This window comes from Ovis aries, chromosome 10 (genome assembly GCF_016772045.2).
Source record: "Ovis aries strain OAR_USU_Benz2616 breed Rambouillet chromosome 10, ARS-UI_Ramb_v3.0, whole genome shotgun sequence".
Classification (NCBI taxonomy): Eukaryota; Metazoa; Chordata; class Mammalia; order Artiodactyla; family Bovidae; genus Ovis; species Ovis aries.
The window spans coordinates 33,404,458-33,421,792 of NC_056063.1; the positions used below are offsets into that span (position 1 = coordinate 33,404,458).

Genomic DNA, 17,335 nt, shown 5'->3' on the forward strand with positions numbered 1-17,335 from the left:
AATGAAGAGCTGTTTATACTCTTCAGATTCTTTTGTTCTCTGCAGCATGTCAAACTGATAAGAACAAAAGTAAAAATACAAAGCAATACTCTAGCCTTCATACTTTCTCAACCACATTCTGAGATCCCTTTTATCTTAAAATAATAACTCTAATACTACAATGAGCTCCCCAAATTGTCTCCAGTTAGTCCTGTTGATACCCGACTGAAACCATGGCCCACATCCATCATGGCGCGCCTTACCCAGAGGTCATGTTCGGCATAGTCAAACAGAAGCCACACTTTCCTGTCTGCATGAGACAGAAACACCTTTTGAAGAGAGATGACATTTGGGTGCTTAAGTTCTCGAAGTAGCTGCAAAACAAAGGGGAGTCATTAAAAATCTCTGTCATAAAAGTAACATGAAAAACCCCACACTGTTTGTAACTCAAAGGCAATACAAACCTAATAGTACTCAATCCTAAAAATCTAATAAATACCCATACAATTTTGAGATGCCCATACAAATGAATACAAATCTGTGGGCAAAAGATACTGAAAAGATATAACTGTGTAAATCTGTCAGTTTTATTGCTATTGTTCAGTCAGCTTCCTTCTTTAATGTTTTTATTATGGTAAAATACATACAATGTAAAAATTACCATTTTATGCTACTGATGAACCTATCTGCAGGGCAGGAATAGACTCAGACATAGAGAACAGATTTATGGACACACTGGGGGCAGGAGAGGGTGGGCGAATTGAAACAGCAGGACTGAAATATATACGCTACCATATGTAAAATAGATAGCTAATGAGAAGCTGCTATACAACACAGGGAATTCAACCTGGTGCTCCCTGATAACCTAGTGGGGTGGGACGGGGTAGGAGTTGGGTTCAAGAGGGAGGGAGCATATGGATACCTATGGTTGATTCACGATGATGTATGGCAGAAACCAACATAATGGTGTAAAGCAATTATCCTTCAATTAAAAATAAATATAATGTTAAAAGATGTTGTAAACATTTTTTAAATAAGTAAATTTTAAAGAAATTACCATTTTAACCATTTTTAAGGGTATAATTCAGTAGCATAAGCACACTCACAATGCTATGCAGCCATCCCCACCATCCATTTTAGAACTGTTTTATCGTCCTAAACAGAAATTCTGTACCTGTTAAACGATAACTCCCCACTTTTCTCTCCCTGTGAGCCCCTGGTAACCTCTATTCTACTTTCTGTCTCTATGAATTTGCCTGTTCTAGGTGCCTCACATAAGCAGAATCACTAAGTATTCGTCCTTTTGTGTCTGGCTTATTTCACTAAGCATAACTTAGTCTTTAAGGTTTATCCATGGTGTAACATATACCAAAATTTCATTGCTTTTTATGGCTGAGTACATTCCATTCCATATATACACATTTTGCTTATTCATTCATCAGCTAACAGTCACTGGTTATTTCCACATTTTGGCTACTGTGAATAATGCTGCTATGAACACTGGTGTATGAGTACTCAAATTCCTCCTTTCAGTTCTTTGAGTAAATACCTAGGAGGGGAATGGCGAGATCATACGATGACTCTATGTTCAACTTTTCCAGGAACCACCAAACTGGTTTTGACAGTAGTTTCACCGTTTACATTCCCATCAGCAATGTCATCAACGTTTATTTACCTTCTAAAATTTTTTATAATAGCCACGTCCTAATAGGTATGATGTGGTATCTGCTGTGGCTTTGATTTGCACTCCCAAATGATTCATGGTGTTAAGTATCTTTTCATGCACTTATTGGTATATCTTCTTTGGAGAAATGTCTATTCAGGTCCACTGCCTATATCTGAACTGGATTTTTTGATGTTGTTATTGAGTTGTATTTTTAATTTAAATTTATTTTAACTGGAGGCTAATTACTTTACAATATTGTATTGGTTTTGCCATACATCAACATGAATCCACCATGAGTGTACACGTGTTCCCCATCCTGAACCCCCCTCCCACCTCCCTCCCTGTACCATCCCTCTGGGTCATCCCAGTGGACCAGCCCCAAGCATCCTGCATCCTGCATCGAACCTGGACTGGTGATTCGTTTCTCATATGATATTATACATGTTTCAATGCCATTCTCCCAAATCATCCCACCCTCTCCTGTTCCCACAGAGTCCAAGACTATTCTATACATCTGTGTCTCTTTTGCTGTCTCACATACAGGGTTATCGTTGCCTTCTTTCTAAATTCCATATATATGCATTAGTATACTGTACTGGTGGAGAAGACAATGGCACCCCACTCCAGTACTCTTGCCAGGAAAATCCCATGGACGGAGCAGCCTGGTGGGCTGCAGTCCATGGGGTCGCTAAGAATCGGACACGACTGAGTGACTTCACTTTCACTTTTCACTTTCATGCATTGGAGAAGGAAATGGCAACCCACTCCAGTGTTCTTGCCTGGAGAATCCCAGGGATGGGGGAGCCTGGTGGGAGGCCGTCTGTGGGGTCACACAGAGTCGGACACAACTGAAGAGACTTAGCAGCAGCAGCATACTGTATTGGTGTTTTTCTTTCTGGCTTACTTCACTCTGTATAAATAGGCTCCAGTTTCATCTATCTTATTAGAACTGATTCAAATGTATTCTTTTTAATGGCTGAGTAATACTCCTTTGTGTATATATACCACAGCTTTCTTATCCATTCATCTGCTGATGGACATCTAGGTTGCTTCCATGTCCTGGCTATTATAAACAGTGTCGCGATGAACATTGGGGTACACGTGTCTCTTTCAATTCTGGTTTCCTAGGTGTGTATGCCCAGAAGTGGGATTGCTGGGTCAAAAGGCAGTTCTATTCATTCTTGTAAAAGAATGAAACTAGAACACTTTCTAACACCATTCACAAAAATAAACTCAAAATGGATTAAAGATCTAAATGTAAGACCAGAAACTATAAAACTCCTAGAGGAGAACATAGGCAAAACACTCTCAGACATAAATCACAGCAGGATCCTCTATGACCCACCTCCCAGAATACTGGAAATAAAAGCAAAAATAAACAAATGGGACCTAATTAAAATTAAAAGCTTCTGCACAATAAAGGAAACTATAAGCAAGGTGAAAAGACAGCCTTCAGGATAGGAGAAAATAACAGCAAATGAAGCAACTGACAAACAACTAATCTCAAAAATATACAAGCAACTCCTGCATCTCAATTCCAGAAAAATAAACAACCCAATCAAAAAATGGGTCAAAGAACTAAATGGACATTTTTCCAAAGAAGACATACAGATAGCTAACAAACACATGAAAAGACGCTGAACGTCACTCATTATCAGAGAAATGCAAATCAAAACCACAATGAGGTACCATTTCACACCAGTCAGAATGGCTGCTATCCAAAAGTCTACAAGCAAGAAATGCTGGAGAGGGTGTGGAGAAAAGGAAACCCTCTTACACTGTTGGTGGGAATGCAAACTAGTACAGCCACTATGGAGAACAGTGTTGAGTTGAATTTCTTTATATAGTGTAGACATTAATCCTTTAGCAGTATATGATTTACAAATATTTTCTCCCATTCCACTAGTTGTCTATGTTTTGACATCACACAACAATACACTTAAATCTGTAGTTTGTAATTCTTTGAAAAACTAACTATAGTTGTCCCTCAATATCAGAGGAGGTCTGATTCCAGGACATCCCAATACCCCACCCCACATGGGTACACAAATGCTCAAGTTCCTTACATAGAATGGTACAATATCTGCATATAACCTATGTACATCCTCCCATATACTTAAAATCATCTTTAGATTACTTAAAATATCTAACACAATGTAAACACTACACAAATAGTTGCTGGAGCATGGTAGATTCAAATTTTGCTTTTTGGAACTTTCTGGAAATTTCTTCCCCCAAATATTTCCTATTTGCAGTTGGTTGAATCCATGGATACAAAGGGACAACTGTAACAGCAACATTAGAAAATACAACAAAACAACATTCATCACCACTGAATACCAGATGAGAATTAAGATCTGTTATTCTATGAGATACAGTACCTATTTACATTACAAAGTTGATTAAAATTTTATAAATGTTTCATTAAATAATAAAGAGCTTATATAAACAGAAACAACCAAGTAGAACACACTTTCAAGGGCTTATTAACCCTTGTCATCTCCTAGAAGGACATTCTTCTATTTAAAACCTTTTATCTCCTTATTTTATCTCCATTTAGCAACCCAAGTGGCCCTAATAAACCATCAGCATTCCCCCTCCACCAAGTAAAAACAAAACAGCAACAATAAGAAAAAACTTCTCATGAAGCGGGATATTCTGTCTTTATCAGGTAGAAATGATTTACACCATGCCCTGCAAATGTGTTCCAAAGACATGACAGATCTGTGAGAAAGTTAAGGTCTTAGAACCTAGGACTTCAATATCTTTTATAAGAATACTGTCACCAAAACAGGTATCAAGTAAATGTAATGTTAATAATGTATCAGGGGCTCTGAAATGAATTCACAAAAGAAAGACTATGAATGGACTATATACGAAGTCATTTAAATGAACAATTATTCTTTGGAAAATGATGATTATTCTATTTAGGAACAAGATTAAATTCAAGTTATATATTTCTACTTTTAGAACGAAACTTCAAACTTATGAAACTCTAGAGATTAAATACAAATTCTCTGAAACTTAAGGCCAATATATAAAACTACTTGCTAATTAACAAACAAGGCCAAGAATTTGATACAGGAAAGCCGGGACTTTGGGGTCACTAGGGACCAGTCAGCTGGCTGGAAGAGGGGACCTAGCGCTAAGTTCATCTCAGTTCTGGGTCAGAGTTTTCTCCATTACCTCACAACTGGAACACACTTCTCAGCTGGGCAGCTATTTCAAATCCTCTCTGGAAACCAGCAGGGTGGAAATTATAACAAACAAACTCCAAAGCTTTGGCAAAAGCTCTCTCAAATTATTACAAACCTACATATAAGTAGGTTATTCTTAGGTGTCGCCTGAATCTCACCTCTGAGATGAGGTTGAGTTCCTGTACTAAAAGACAACAGCAGCAACCATTTTACTGAGCTCTTCTCAGGTGCCAAGAATGGGACTAAGTATGTGGCATGCACTATCTCACTCTATCATGAATTACCCTATGAAATATTTATACTGCTCTTGTTTTACAAAGAGGAAATGGTGGTGTAAGGAGATTAAATAATTTGCTCAAGGTCACATTCATAAGTAGTGGTTAGAATCAGGATTTAAATGCTTTCAAAGTTAATTAATTAATTTCTAAAATACAAATCCAACACTCTGTGGTCTAATACCAACACCTCCTAAGACCTAGCCCCCAGAGGCAGTAATTCTCCTTTACCCAGAGACACAGATATTTTAAATATATACTACGCTGTGAACTGGACAGTGGCAGGCACTGTGTTTTGATTATCACGGGACTGCTAGTTTCAAGCACACTGCCTGGTACTTGAAAGGTACTCATTAAACACCTGGTGAATATATGAATATATAAGTAACTGAATTCATGAATAAACAAAATATATCAGCCAAAGGCATCGTCAACACACCCTTTGGCTTCTGACAGTGCTTTCATCAAAAAAATCAATTCACTTCTATTTTTAAGAAAATCCATCTGATTGGTCAAATATTAAGTCTTTGAGGGCAATGATTTTACTAGTGAGTAAGTATCATTATTATAGTAGTAATAAAAGTGTTAAAGCCTTAACTGAGTTTGTGTCTGCAAATTCTTGTGTTGAAGCCCTAATCCCCGGGCCCTCAGAATGACTCTATTTGGAGATAAGACCCTTAAAGAGGCAATTAAGGTAAAACGAGGTCAGTAGGATGGGCCCTAATCGAATCAGAATGGTGACCTTATAAGAAAAGGAGATCAGAATGCAGAAAGAGATGACCTCATGAAGAGGCCACAAGAGGGTGGCCGTTTGCAAACCAAGGAGAGGTCTCACAGGAAGCCAATTCTGCAGGCACCCTCCACCACTAAGAAAATAAGGTTCTGTTGTTGAAGTCCCCCAGTCTGCAGCATTCTGTTGTGGCAAACTAGTACAGTAAATAGCTATTACTACTGAGTACGTACAACACGCTCTCCTGGGAGCTGGGTCACTGAGGGATTGGAGCTGGCTGGAGCTGAGTCTCTGTGAGGAGCTGCCTCTAAGTAAATATTTACACTCACGCACTTCCAGGGAGCTGCACTCCATTTAGCAGGGCTCATTTACCCAACACCTGCCACACACCAGGCCCTGTGGTAGGTGCTACACAAGATCCCGGGATATAAAATGTGCTGAGACCTTCCACAGAAGTCCTCTGGCAGCAGATAAATTCAAGTGGGCAGGCCATCTGCGCGCTGTGGCTGCTGCAGTGATGACTGGCATCTACTGAGGAGCCAACAGGTACCCAGAGCTCACCGTGCCCTAAGAAGTGACCAATGCTCCTCATGCACAGAAACCCTATGAGATACCACTGCTCTCATTTTACAAAGAGGAAACTAAAACAGGGAAATCAGGTAACCTGCTTTGGGTCCTACAAGCCAGGTAAGTGGTAAAGCCAGGGTAACAAATGAAGTGAAAGTCTCTCAGTTGTGTCCAACTCTTTGCGACCCCATGGACTATACAGTCCATGGAATTCTCCAGGCTGGAATACTGGAGTGGGTAGCCAAACCCTTCTTCAGTGGATCTTCCCAACCCAGGGACTGAACCCAGGTCTCCTGCATTACAGGCGGATTCTTTACCAACTGAGCTATCAGGGAAGTCCAAAGCCAAGATAAGAGCCTGGGTAATCTGGGTAGGGTCTTAACCACTCTCTGCAACCCTGTGAGGCGATGAGCTACGAGAGGAACAAGGAGACCAGTAGTGGGGGGAAAAACTAGTCATCAACAATAAACTATCTGGAAAGCCTCATATATTTAAAAATTAAACCATATATTTCTAAATAACCCATAATAAAAGAAAAAACTCACAAAGAACATGGAAATTATACTAAGTGATGATAATAATACAATGAGACAAAATTTGTCAAGAAAAAATGAAAAACATAGCTTAGGGGCAAATTTATAGTCTTAATCACCTTATTAGAAAACAATAGTTTTTAAAAAAATCAATGACCTAATGGTCCACCTTAAGAAGATAAGAAAGGCAGGCCAAAAGAAATAATAAAGTTTAAGAGCAAAAATCAATGACACAGAGAACACAAATTACCAAGTCCACAATGAAACAGGGACACCACTATAGAAGCTACATTTGTGAAAGACAGTAAGAGGATATTCTTAACCTTGTGCCAGTAAATTCAATAACTTAAAACGAAAAATTACATAAAAAATACAACTTAAACACAAAATACTAAATGTGAAGATATATGGTTTGTGAATTTTGTCAAGCATCTAAGGAAAAATAACTGCTAACTGCACGGAAACTATCAGAATACAGAGGATGAAGAAAGGCTGCCTGACTTGCTCTGTGAGGACGGCACCACTTCAATACCGAAGACAAAGGCAGTACAAGAACAATCATCAGAGACTAACATTCTTCAGAAGACCTAACACTCCTTAACAGCACACTGGTAAATCAAATCAAGTGATATATATAATCAAGCAGGGGTTATTTCAAAACTGTAAAATTGGATAAATATTAGGAAAGTAATCAATGTAGTCAGCCAATATAACAGTAAGAGAAGAACTATACAGTCATTTCAGGACATGCAGAAAAAAAGCATTTGACAAAATTCATTACCATTTACAAAAAAAAAAGAAGGGAACTTCCTAAAGCTTGGCTGATGATATCTATAAAAAGCCTATAGCTAGCATTTAACTTGATGGTGAAACACTGAAAACACTTTCCCCCAAGACTGGGAACAAGTAGTAAGATGCTGGCTCTTACCACTATTCAACATCTTCTGAGAGGTTCTAGCCAATGCAACAGGAAAGGAAAAAAATAAAAGCATACAGACAGAAAGAAGTAAAACTATTCCTATTTATAGATGACATAATTATTTATGTAGGAGATTCCAAGGTATCACCAAACCTACCAGTGAATTCAGAAATATAATTTATATAATATATAGCATTTTAGGGCTTTCTTTGTGACTCGGTGGTAAAGAACCCGCCTACCAATGCAGGAGACATGGGTTTGATCCCTGGCCTGGGAAGATCCCACATGCCGCAGAGCAATTAAACTCGTGCGCCACAACTACGGAGCCTGTGCTCTAGAGCCCGAGAGACCCAACTATTGAGGCCGCGTGATGCACCTACTGAAGCCTGTGTGCCCTAGAGCCTGTGCTGCACAACAAGAGAAGCCACAGAAGTGAGAAGCCCATATACCACAACTAGAGAAAAAGTCCACGCAGCAACGAAGACCCAGCACAACCAAAAGTAAATAAACGAAATTATATATACAAAAAGGATGAAGGAAATACTCAGAAGAGATATACCTAAGTGGGTAAGTCAGATAAATCTAAATAAATCTGATTTAAAAAACATAACATTTGAAAAATCAATTCTAAGTACAGAAGCAAAGAGGTAGAAAATATTTTTAAATAATACATATATAGTACAGAAAACATAAAATCCTTAGGAATGAATTTAACAACTATGTAAAGCCTCCACACTAAAAAACTATAAAACATTGTTGACAGAAAAATTTTAAAAACCTTAAAAATGGAAAATACACCTTCTTAAGATTCATGGCTTGGAAGTTTCAGTATTATTAAGATATCAGTTCTCCCTGAACTCATGTAAACCATAATCTCAGCAGGCATTTTTTAGAAATAAAGATGACTAGCCAGTTCAACAATGTATATGCTAATTCGGAGAACCTAAAATAGCCCAAACAATCCTGAATCAAAAGAATAAAGCTGGTGGCATTATACCACCTCACTTCAAGTCTTGATGTGTGTGATGCAGAGTGATCTGGAATCAGCCATGGAGAGACAAAGAGATCAATGGAACAGAATAGAGCCCAGAAATAGTCCAACACTTACAGTCATTTCAGTTTTTACAAATATGCCACAGGAATTCAATGGGAAAGAGTCTTTTCAAAAAATGAGGCTACAATTGTACATTCACATGGAGAGAGGGGAGGAGACATTCAAGCATTACATCAGACTACAAATAGAAATGAAGTGAACAGATCACAGACTTACAATAAAAGCTAAAATTGCAAGGCTTTAGAAGACAACAAAGGGAAATATCTTCACATTCAGCAAACAGATGAAGATTTCTTCAGCCAGACACAGAAAACAAGTCATAAAAGGAAAAAACTAGCAAATGAGACATCATCAAAATTAAAAATTTCTGCTCACCTTAGGTAGAAGAACCACAATCAAGTACAATAAAAATAAGAAGTATTCCTTATTGTGCTTAACTGCATTTACAGTTATCAACACAGATAAAAAACTAAGAATGTTTCTGAAATGAATGGAGTGTTGATTTAAAAACTTTTTGTTGACGAATAATAAAGACAGAGGAAAGCACATGAATGGTAAATGCACAGCTCAGTGAGTTTTCACATGTGAAACCCGCATGACCAGACCCAGGGCAAAACCAAGAAACAGAACATCACTAGCATCCTGAAAGCTCCCTTGTCTGTCCTGCTCCCTCTCTGCCCCTGCGAAGGTCATCACTATCCTGACGTCCAACACCACTCGCCATATTGCAATGGGTTTTAATTCTTTACAACTGACTGGAACACAGAGAATAGCAGAAGTTGCAGAACTGACAGTTAATGAACAGGTATCTTACCTCAAGATTCAAGAGTACAAGAATTTTATCAATGAAATGAAATACAGTTTTCATTACAGCATACCTTTGGTTAAGAAGCCCTCCATCTCACTCATTCTTTCCTTGTGGGGATAATACTTACATGGCCTCCAAAATCTGAAACCCTCCTTGATTCTCTAGTTATGTATATATACCCTTTTCCCAGTCACTTCTATCATAGTGCCTGTTATATTGTTCCTATAAGAGTTATGAGTGTCCTTTCTCATCAGTGTGTAAACACTTAAGGCCAGGGTTCTTGACTTTTCTAAGTTTCTATACTTTACCTTGGTCTAGCTGCTGTCAACATGACACAAAATAATTGACTATTAGTTGAAAACCCAATGGTATAGAAGCTGTTAAATGAGTAAAATTATTTAAATTAATACCTCCAGGCCATAACAGCCTATATCTGTAGAAAGAAGGCTGAAAGCAATAAAAGTGAAGACTATTATAATACATATTTTAGAATATTCTGACTAGAGACTGAAAAGATAAGTCTGGACCCATAGTTTCCCAATAGTAAAGACTGAAGTAAAATCTCACTTTAAATGTATGAATAATTATTTGGTAATGCATTAACATGAAGAATATTTTCCTTTGGAATCAAAATGAGATTTTAATTACCATATGGCAATGATATGCTTCCAAAAAAGGGGGTATATAATTTCACATATGCAAAAGAACAGACAGAAACAATGAAAATCAAATAATCTCATTTTAAGTTCATAAGTAATGTCAATAATTTCATTTTATTAAAATAGAAACATGAATTTTATGTGAATTAACATATAACAAATACTTTTATTACACACAATGAAATAAGAATAACTGGATCCTTATCTATTTAGTGACATTTTTGGGAAAATATATATATATTTATATAAACAACTGAGACTTAATCCCAAATCAATTAATTTATATAGCAATTTTTGCTAGAACTACATACCATCTTTACACTTTTCTATAAATAGTTGATATGAAAAATACTTCTCAACTTTCAATTAATGTGTGTGACTAGTACAATTCAGTGACTTTTATAATTGATATGCATAAGTCAGTTGATAATAATGATGATAAAAAAGAGCTTCACTTACTGCTATTTCTCTACATGCCGACATAGAGATCCCAGTTCCTTCTATTTGTTTTAAAGCATAGTCTTTATCATCTTTCCTGTGAAAACAAAGTAATTTTAATATACAAATAAATCTAAATGTACATGCATTTTAATATATATAAAGAAATAGGAATTACATACACTTTGACACTCTTCATATATAATCACATAATTTCACATGGGAAAAACTTTTTAGATAATCCAGCACAATTACATTATTTGATGACGGAAGTTATATTCAAAGGAATAAAAAGACCTGTCCAAGGGTCTATGCTTATTTGTACAGAAGAAAAAGAAGATTCTAAAATGAAACTCCTGACTTCCAACAAGTAAGGTTCTTTCTGCTCTAATATGTATACACTTACCTGTGTGTGTGTGTGTGTGTGTGTCCATGTGTGTACATGTACACAATGCATATAAAGTAAAACTTGCTTTCTAAAACCCACTCAGATATTAAGGGGTCAAAAAAGTTAAGAAATGAATGCATCTCTCATGAAGTACAAAATGGTTATGATTTTAAGCATGTTATAAGTTCATATCCCCAAATACCTTCAAAGAGATTCACTCAGCTTGTGTTTGCTTAGCACTCACTGTCTCCAGAACTGGGGACTGACTGGGGTTCCTACCTCCATGGTGGAGCTTTCTGTGTACCAGCGGTGAGAGGTAACTAACCGCCCCACCACAGGATATGTGCTAAGTAAGGCGCAACCTACAGAGGTGACCCAAAAGTCACGCTATGGAGACCCAAGCCAAGTCTCCTCACAGGAAATCCCAACTAACCAAGGCCTGAAAGACAGTCCTCAGACCTTCTGGACTCGGGACCCTTTTTCTCTCTTGGGTGTCACTGAAGATCCTGAAGAGGTTCTATCAATATTAACCCTCTTAGAATTTAAAAACGGGAACTGTTAAAAACACAGCCTACAAAAGCACATACCCACTAGCCACCAGAGCAACAGCATCATCACCTGCCTCGTCACCTTTGAGAAAAAGCCACTGTATACTTGTGAGAATCAGAGTGAGGAAAAGCACAGAATACAGCACTGTTATGAAAACAGTGTTGGCCATGCAGATCCTCTGAAAGGATTTTGGGGACACCTAGGGCTTCCCAGATCACATTCTGAGAACCGTGCTGTGCATGTTAAGGGGGAAACACAGTGTGCCTTATCATCTGAAGGGAGGGAAAAGCATGCGAAAAACAGTCACATTAAATAATCGGAGATGAAGCTGGAGATATAATTAGGAACCCGATCATACGAGTCTTTTTACTCCAAGAACAAGAGGAGGTGCTCCACTCAAGATTTTTAAACAGGAGAACAGCAGTCCTCCTTTGGGGAAAACATCTTTGCCTACCTTTTTTGAATGCTAGGGAGGTGTGTGTTGGGGCAGCGGGTAGCGGGGAGAAGGACAGGAGGCTGAGAGATCAGTTAAGTCCACAGTGTCGGAATGACTCAGGTGAGAGGTGATGCTGGCTGCCACAGAGGAGACGGCTAGAGCCGCATAAGCAGCACCACAGCCTCCAGGATAGAATCCTGGGGGTGAGAAAGGAGGAGACCTCACAGATGATGGCTCCCACCTCAGGGAACAGGCTAACAGCAGCATTCACAGGAGGTCAGAGGGAACAGGAAGATGAGCGATCCGACACATGCAGGCTGAATCTGATACTCGTGAGACACCTACGTGGGTAGGGCAAACTGAACAGACCCAACCAAAGAGAAAACTGAAGATACCATCATCCAAGTCAGGAGAGTACATGAGGGGAGATCAGAGACTAGGAACGGCAAGAAAAAGAATTTCAGAAACGGGCAGAAGAGTAAACAGTATCCAAAGCTGCAGAGAAGCCTAGTAAGGTGAGGACTGAGCAGCATCCACTGAATTTAGCAATGATGAAGTCACCGAGGGATGCTGGACTAGGCAAAAATAGCTGTGGTGATGCAGCAGCAGAGTCTACACTGCAGAAGGCTGAGCAATGACTCGGGCATTAAGTCAACCGAGACGTAGGTGATTCTTTGAAGGTGATAAAATAAGGCAGCAGCTGGAGTAGTACACAAGATTAAACATGTTTTAAGATGCCAGAGACTCGAGTATGTTAAGTACTGAGAGGAAGAACCCAGAGAAAAGGAAATGAGAGGGGAAAACGAGAAAAGCAGAGACTGAAATGCTGGGGGTGCGGCGGCGGTGGGGAGGGGAGGAACTAGACTGCAAGCGAGGCCAAATGCTTCTCCATCGTATCACCAACAGGAAGACCAAGGAGGACACAGGGGCAGAGGGGTGGGTTCAGAGGCAAAAGCCAGGGAGTTCTCATTCTGATGGCTTTCATATTTTTCTGATGTTGGAAATGAGGTCAAATACTAAAAGAAAGGGTAGGGTGATAGAGCTGGTGAAAAGACTGAAGGTTTGACTGAACAAAAGGGTAACTCCTTAGAAAATCAATTAATTTTATTTAACACTTTATTATTTTAAATTATTAAGTTTGCTTGGCTTTATCTTTGCTTACATATTTACACCTTATCTTTAGTTACAAAAACAAATCCCAATGACATTATTTTTCTGAAAAGAAATTTGTTTTATGACAATCAGATCTACAAGTACTTTCTAGCAAAGCACACAAATGGGCACACATTATATTAAAAATACATTAAGAATATCTGTACTTAATGTTCACCAAGTCGGAATGATGTCTGAAAACTTAAAGGGGGCATTAAAGAGAGTGACACAGAAACAAAATAAAATTGGGGTCAGAATAAATCCACCAGGGATGAGACAGTTCATGTGCAAGGTACTAATTTACACAGATGGTCAACCCAGGAGTGTAACCGCTTGTTATATCTACTGCTGAGGATGACTTCTAAACTAGAGCCCTCTGTGGAGAGAATGAGCAGCGGGGAAGGAAAAAAAAACAAAGACTAACTCATTCACCCCCTTAACAACCACCTCTGGACTTTCTCGTCTTTAAAAACCGCGTTGTGAAAACTTCTTCAAAATGAACTAAAAATTTTGAATCTGCAATCAGTTCTCTCCCTCACCCCAAGTAGTTACATGTTTTATCTTTTAAAAAAGTTATCAGAAAGGTAAATGGGAGAATTTAAAAAAAAAACACCTTAAAAGATATGTGATTATCAAAAAGGCAACAACCTCTTAAAACTCACCTAATTACCATCATAACATAACAGTACTTGGTGATGTGCGGGGCACACTTCTCTAACCACAAAGGCACACTAGAGAGGAAAAGGAGCCACAATCTGGTCGTAGTAGTCAGACTGTCAATAATAGCTGCAGTGCAGGGCTCTACACACAGTACTAGAAACACAGGGGATGTTCAGCTACACCTGAAGGGGTGAAGGAAAGCTTCTCCAAGAGTATACTTAACCAGAAGGTCTTAAGACTAAAGAAGCTTGTCAGGAAAGGAAAGAGGGGTTGGGGAAAGAAATGAGTAGTTACATGAGACACCCCAGGAAGGCGGAACAGCATGAACAAAAATACTGGCTGGCTGCTTGGAGAAGAGCAAAGCTGAGCAGCAGCTGCGTAAAATCATGGAAACACGCGGACAGCCCTGAGGTCTGCCTGCTTTCAGAGGCGGGGTGGGAGCAGAACTTCCATGTCAGCTGTCTCCAAAGGGTGCAGAGTATGTGTGCCTCACCTCAAGGAGTGTACAAAACAAATGAGGATGACAAGAAAACATTATTACATTTAAAGATAAGCAAACAAAGCTAGAGAGAGTGTGTCATGTGACATGACCAAAAAGAGGAGGGTACAGCCATGATGAACACTCGCCTTTAACAGATTAGGTGGGGTGGGCGGCGGGGGGTGGGGGTGGGGGGCGGGGGGTAAGTTAATGGCTGCAAAGGAGTGCTTACAAAAATGAGCAGTGTTTTGGTAAAATAGAGTACTGAACACACATATCAAACTTGACTCCCCTCCTACGCCCTACTAAAACTACGGAAAAGGCACAAACTTATAAGGAAGAAAAATGGGAGAGAAGATGGCACAGAAGTTTGGAAACTAAAACTAAAGTGGACAAACAGTAAAGGATGACAAGGATCCAAAAAAACGGAAGAAGCTTATAGAAAGCTGAGCACCAACTGGATTTTCAGAGTCAAATCCTCAAAGCTGAGACCTGAGAGGACAATATCCCTCTGGAAGCAGAGCTGGCTAGGCAGAAGATAAACTGAGGAGAGAGCCTAAGAAACAGCAGTAAAACACAGAGAAATGCAAAAGAAAAACAGAAATCAGAGAACCAGTCCAGGGAATCTGAATAATTAGGAGTTTCAGAAAAAAAGAACAGAGAAGAGAGGCAGAAAACTTACAAAGTAATTCAAGAAAACTCGGCAACTGAAGGACAGGATTTGTAACAGTGCAAGGGTTCAATGAGTTCCCATCACAAATGAATGAAAGCCCACCCACATCAAGACACGATATTTAGGTATTTCAGAAAAGTGGAGACAAGTGGCAGATTTTACAAGCATCCAGTGAAGACAGGTAATGGGCCACCTAAAAAGGATCAATGTTATTCAGCCACGAGAAAGAAGGAAATCCTGCCACTTGTGATAATTCGGATTACGTGTGGATCTTGAAGACACTATGCTGCTGCTGCTGCTGCTGCTGCTGCTGCTGCTGCTGCTAAGTTGCTTCAGTCGTGTCCAACTCTGTGCTACCCCAGAGACGGCAGCCCACCAGGCTCCCCCGTCCCTGAGATTCTCCAGGCAAGAACACTGGAGTGGGTTGCCATTTCCTTCTCCAATGCATGAAAGTGAAAAGTGAAAGTGAAGTCGCTCAGTCGTGTCCGACTCCTAGCGACCCCATGGACTGCAGCCTACCAGGCTCCTCCGTCCATGGGATTTGCCAGGCAAGAGTACTGGAGTGGGGTGCCATTGCCTTCTCCAGACACTGCTAGGTGAGATAAATCAGACAGAGAATATCACTTATATGTGCAGTCTCTTACATGTGTAAATAGAGAAAGCAGAAGAGTGGTTACCAGGGGCTCAGGGACTGGGCAGGTATTGTTTAAGGGTAAAACTTGCAACCAGCATATAAAAAAAATCCTGGAGATCTATGCACAGCACAGTGTACTATAAACTTCAAAGTTGCTAAGAGACTATATCTTAATTATTTCCATCACAAAAAAAGAAATTATGTGATGTAATAATTCTGGTTAACATAATAATTTTCCAGAGCTGTTCAACCTTATCACTGATGTAAACAACTATCTTCCCTTGCCAGATACTTAACCAGCTCTGCATGCTCTCAGATTAAGTGTTTGGCTCTTTCTGAAGCAACATTAGGGAAAGACTGCACTTGAGCTCCCGTGGAAATGGCCTTGCCATGTTCTGCAGTAAAACTTCTTGGATCCACAGCTCTCAATAACAATGACAGACCACTTCCTCAAATTACTAGAAGACTGTCCAGCTACAGACCCCAAATTGAGGATTCCTAAGAATCGTCAAGAAGACAATCTCAAAATGAGAAAACTTCTGCCTGAGACCTTTAGATCAAGTGGCCTGAGAGAGACAGCTTCCATCCTCAGGAATTACAGAACAAAATCTAAATAGTTAGAACCAAAGATTGTCAGGCTTTAATCTGCATGCTCTCTTTTTTTAGTTCTTTCCCTTCCTCTCTGCTGCTTTAAACTTCTTAATTGTTAACAGACACTGTTTCTAACAATGATAACCATAATATTGCTCTTTGCACCCCGAGTCACTCCTGGCATGAGTCTTATTCCTGGCTACAATTTGCTCAGAAGTTCACTAAAATTTGCAAATAGGCCAACTGTTGAAATTGTAGCCATTCTTTTGGGTGCAACTCAGCTCACTCTAGTTCTTGGGTACTCAAGTACTAAGCAATTCTTTCAAACAGCCAACTAAACACAGTAAACAAGACAAACAGCCACTATGATGTCAAACCTAGGATAGTTTGTCTATGCCCAAACCACACTTGGGACCCTGGTGCTTGGATTACAAACGGTTAACAATCTCTCAGCATTTGCCAGTGCGCTAGCACTTAGATGCCATCTCCAGAGTCTTTCAGTGCACAGCCACTTAAGCTTCAGAGGGCTCAATAACTAACCTTACAACAGAAAGTATTCATAAAATACTGACTTCGGTTAACAGTAACTGAGGCTTTCCGAACAGTCTCCTGGTCAGCAGAATCCCAGCACAGAGGAGAGCTGGATTTCACAGAACAATGTACCCTGGGGCTGAATCTAGCCAAAAAGAAGGCCTGAGAAAGTGAAAATAAACCCCACTGATAATCAATCTCTGATATCCCTCAGAAATTAGTAGCAAGGCCAGTAGAAAAGGCAAGCAGGAAATGGAGTTTTGCCCAAGGCTACAGCAGAATGGCCAAAGGACTAGAACGGCCCTTTTCTGAGCAATGACTGCTGACTGATGATGCCCAGCTCTGCTTCACTCCTCCTGCCTTGAGCAAGATATCGAGGCACCCAATTACCAAACAACCCGCCCCACGACAGGACCCA

General features: G+C 39.5%; 1 protein-coding gene across 6 annotated transcripts in view; it reads right to left on the reverse strand.

The window, feature by feature from the left end:
- Positions 1-17,335, reverse strand: part of CDK8 (cyclin dependent kinase 8) — a 78,451-nt gene that overhangs the window by 43,139 nt on the left and 17,977 nt on the right. For 5 of the 6 annotated variants that reach the window (XM_042254877.1, XM_042254876.1, XM_042254875.1 and 2 more), the window contains exons 2-3: positions 10,847-10,922; positions 243-353 (exon numbers count right to left, since the gene is read on the reverse strand). In XM_042254877.1, the coding sequence (XP_042110811.1) occupies positions 243-353; positions 10,847-10,922 (187 nt within the window). Of the gene's footprint in view, positions 1-242; positions 354-10,846; positions 10,923-17,335 lie in introns of those variants that run through there. The other variant, XM_060394092.1, reaches the window with a different exon arrangement.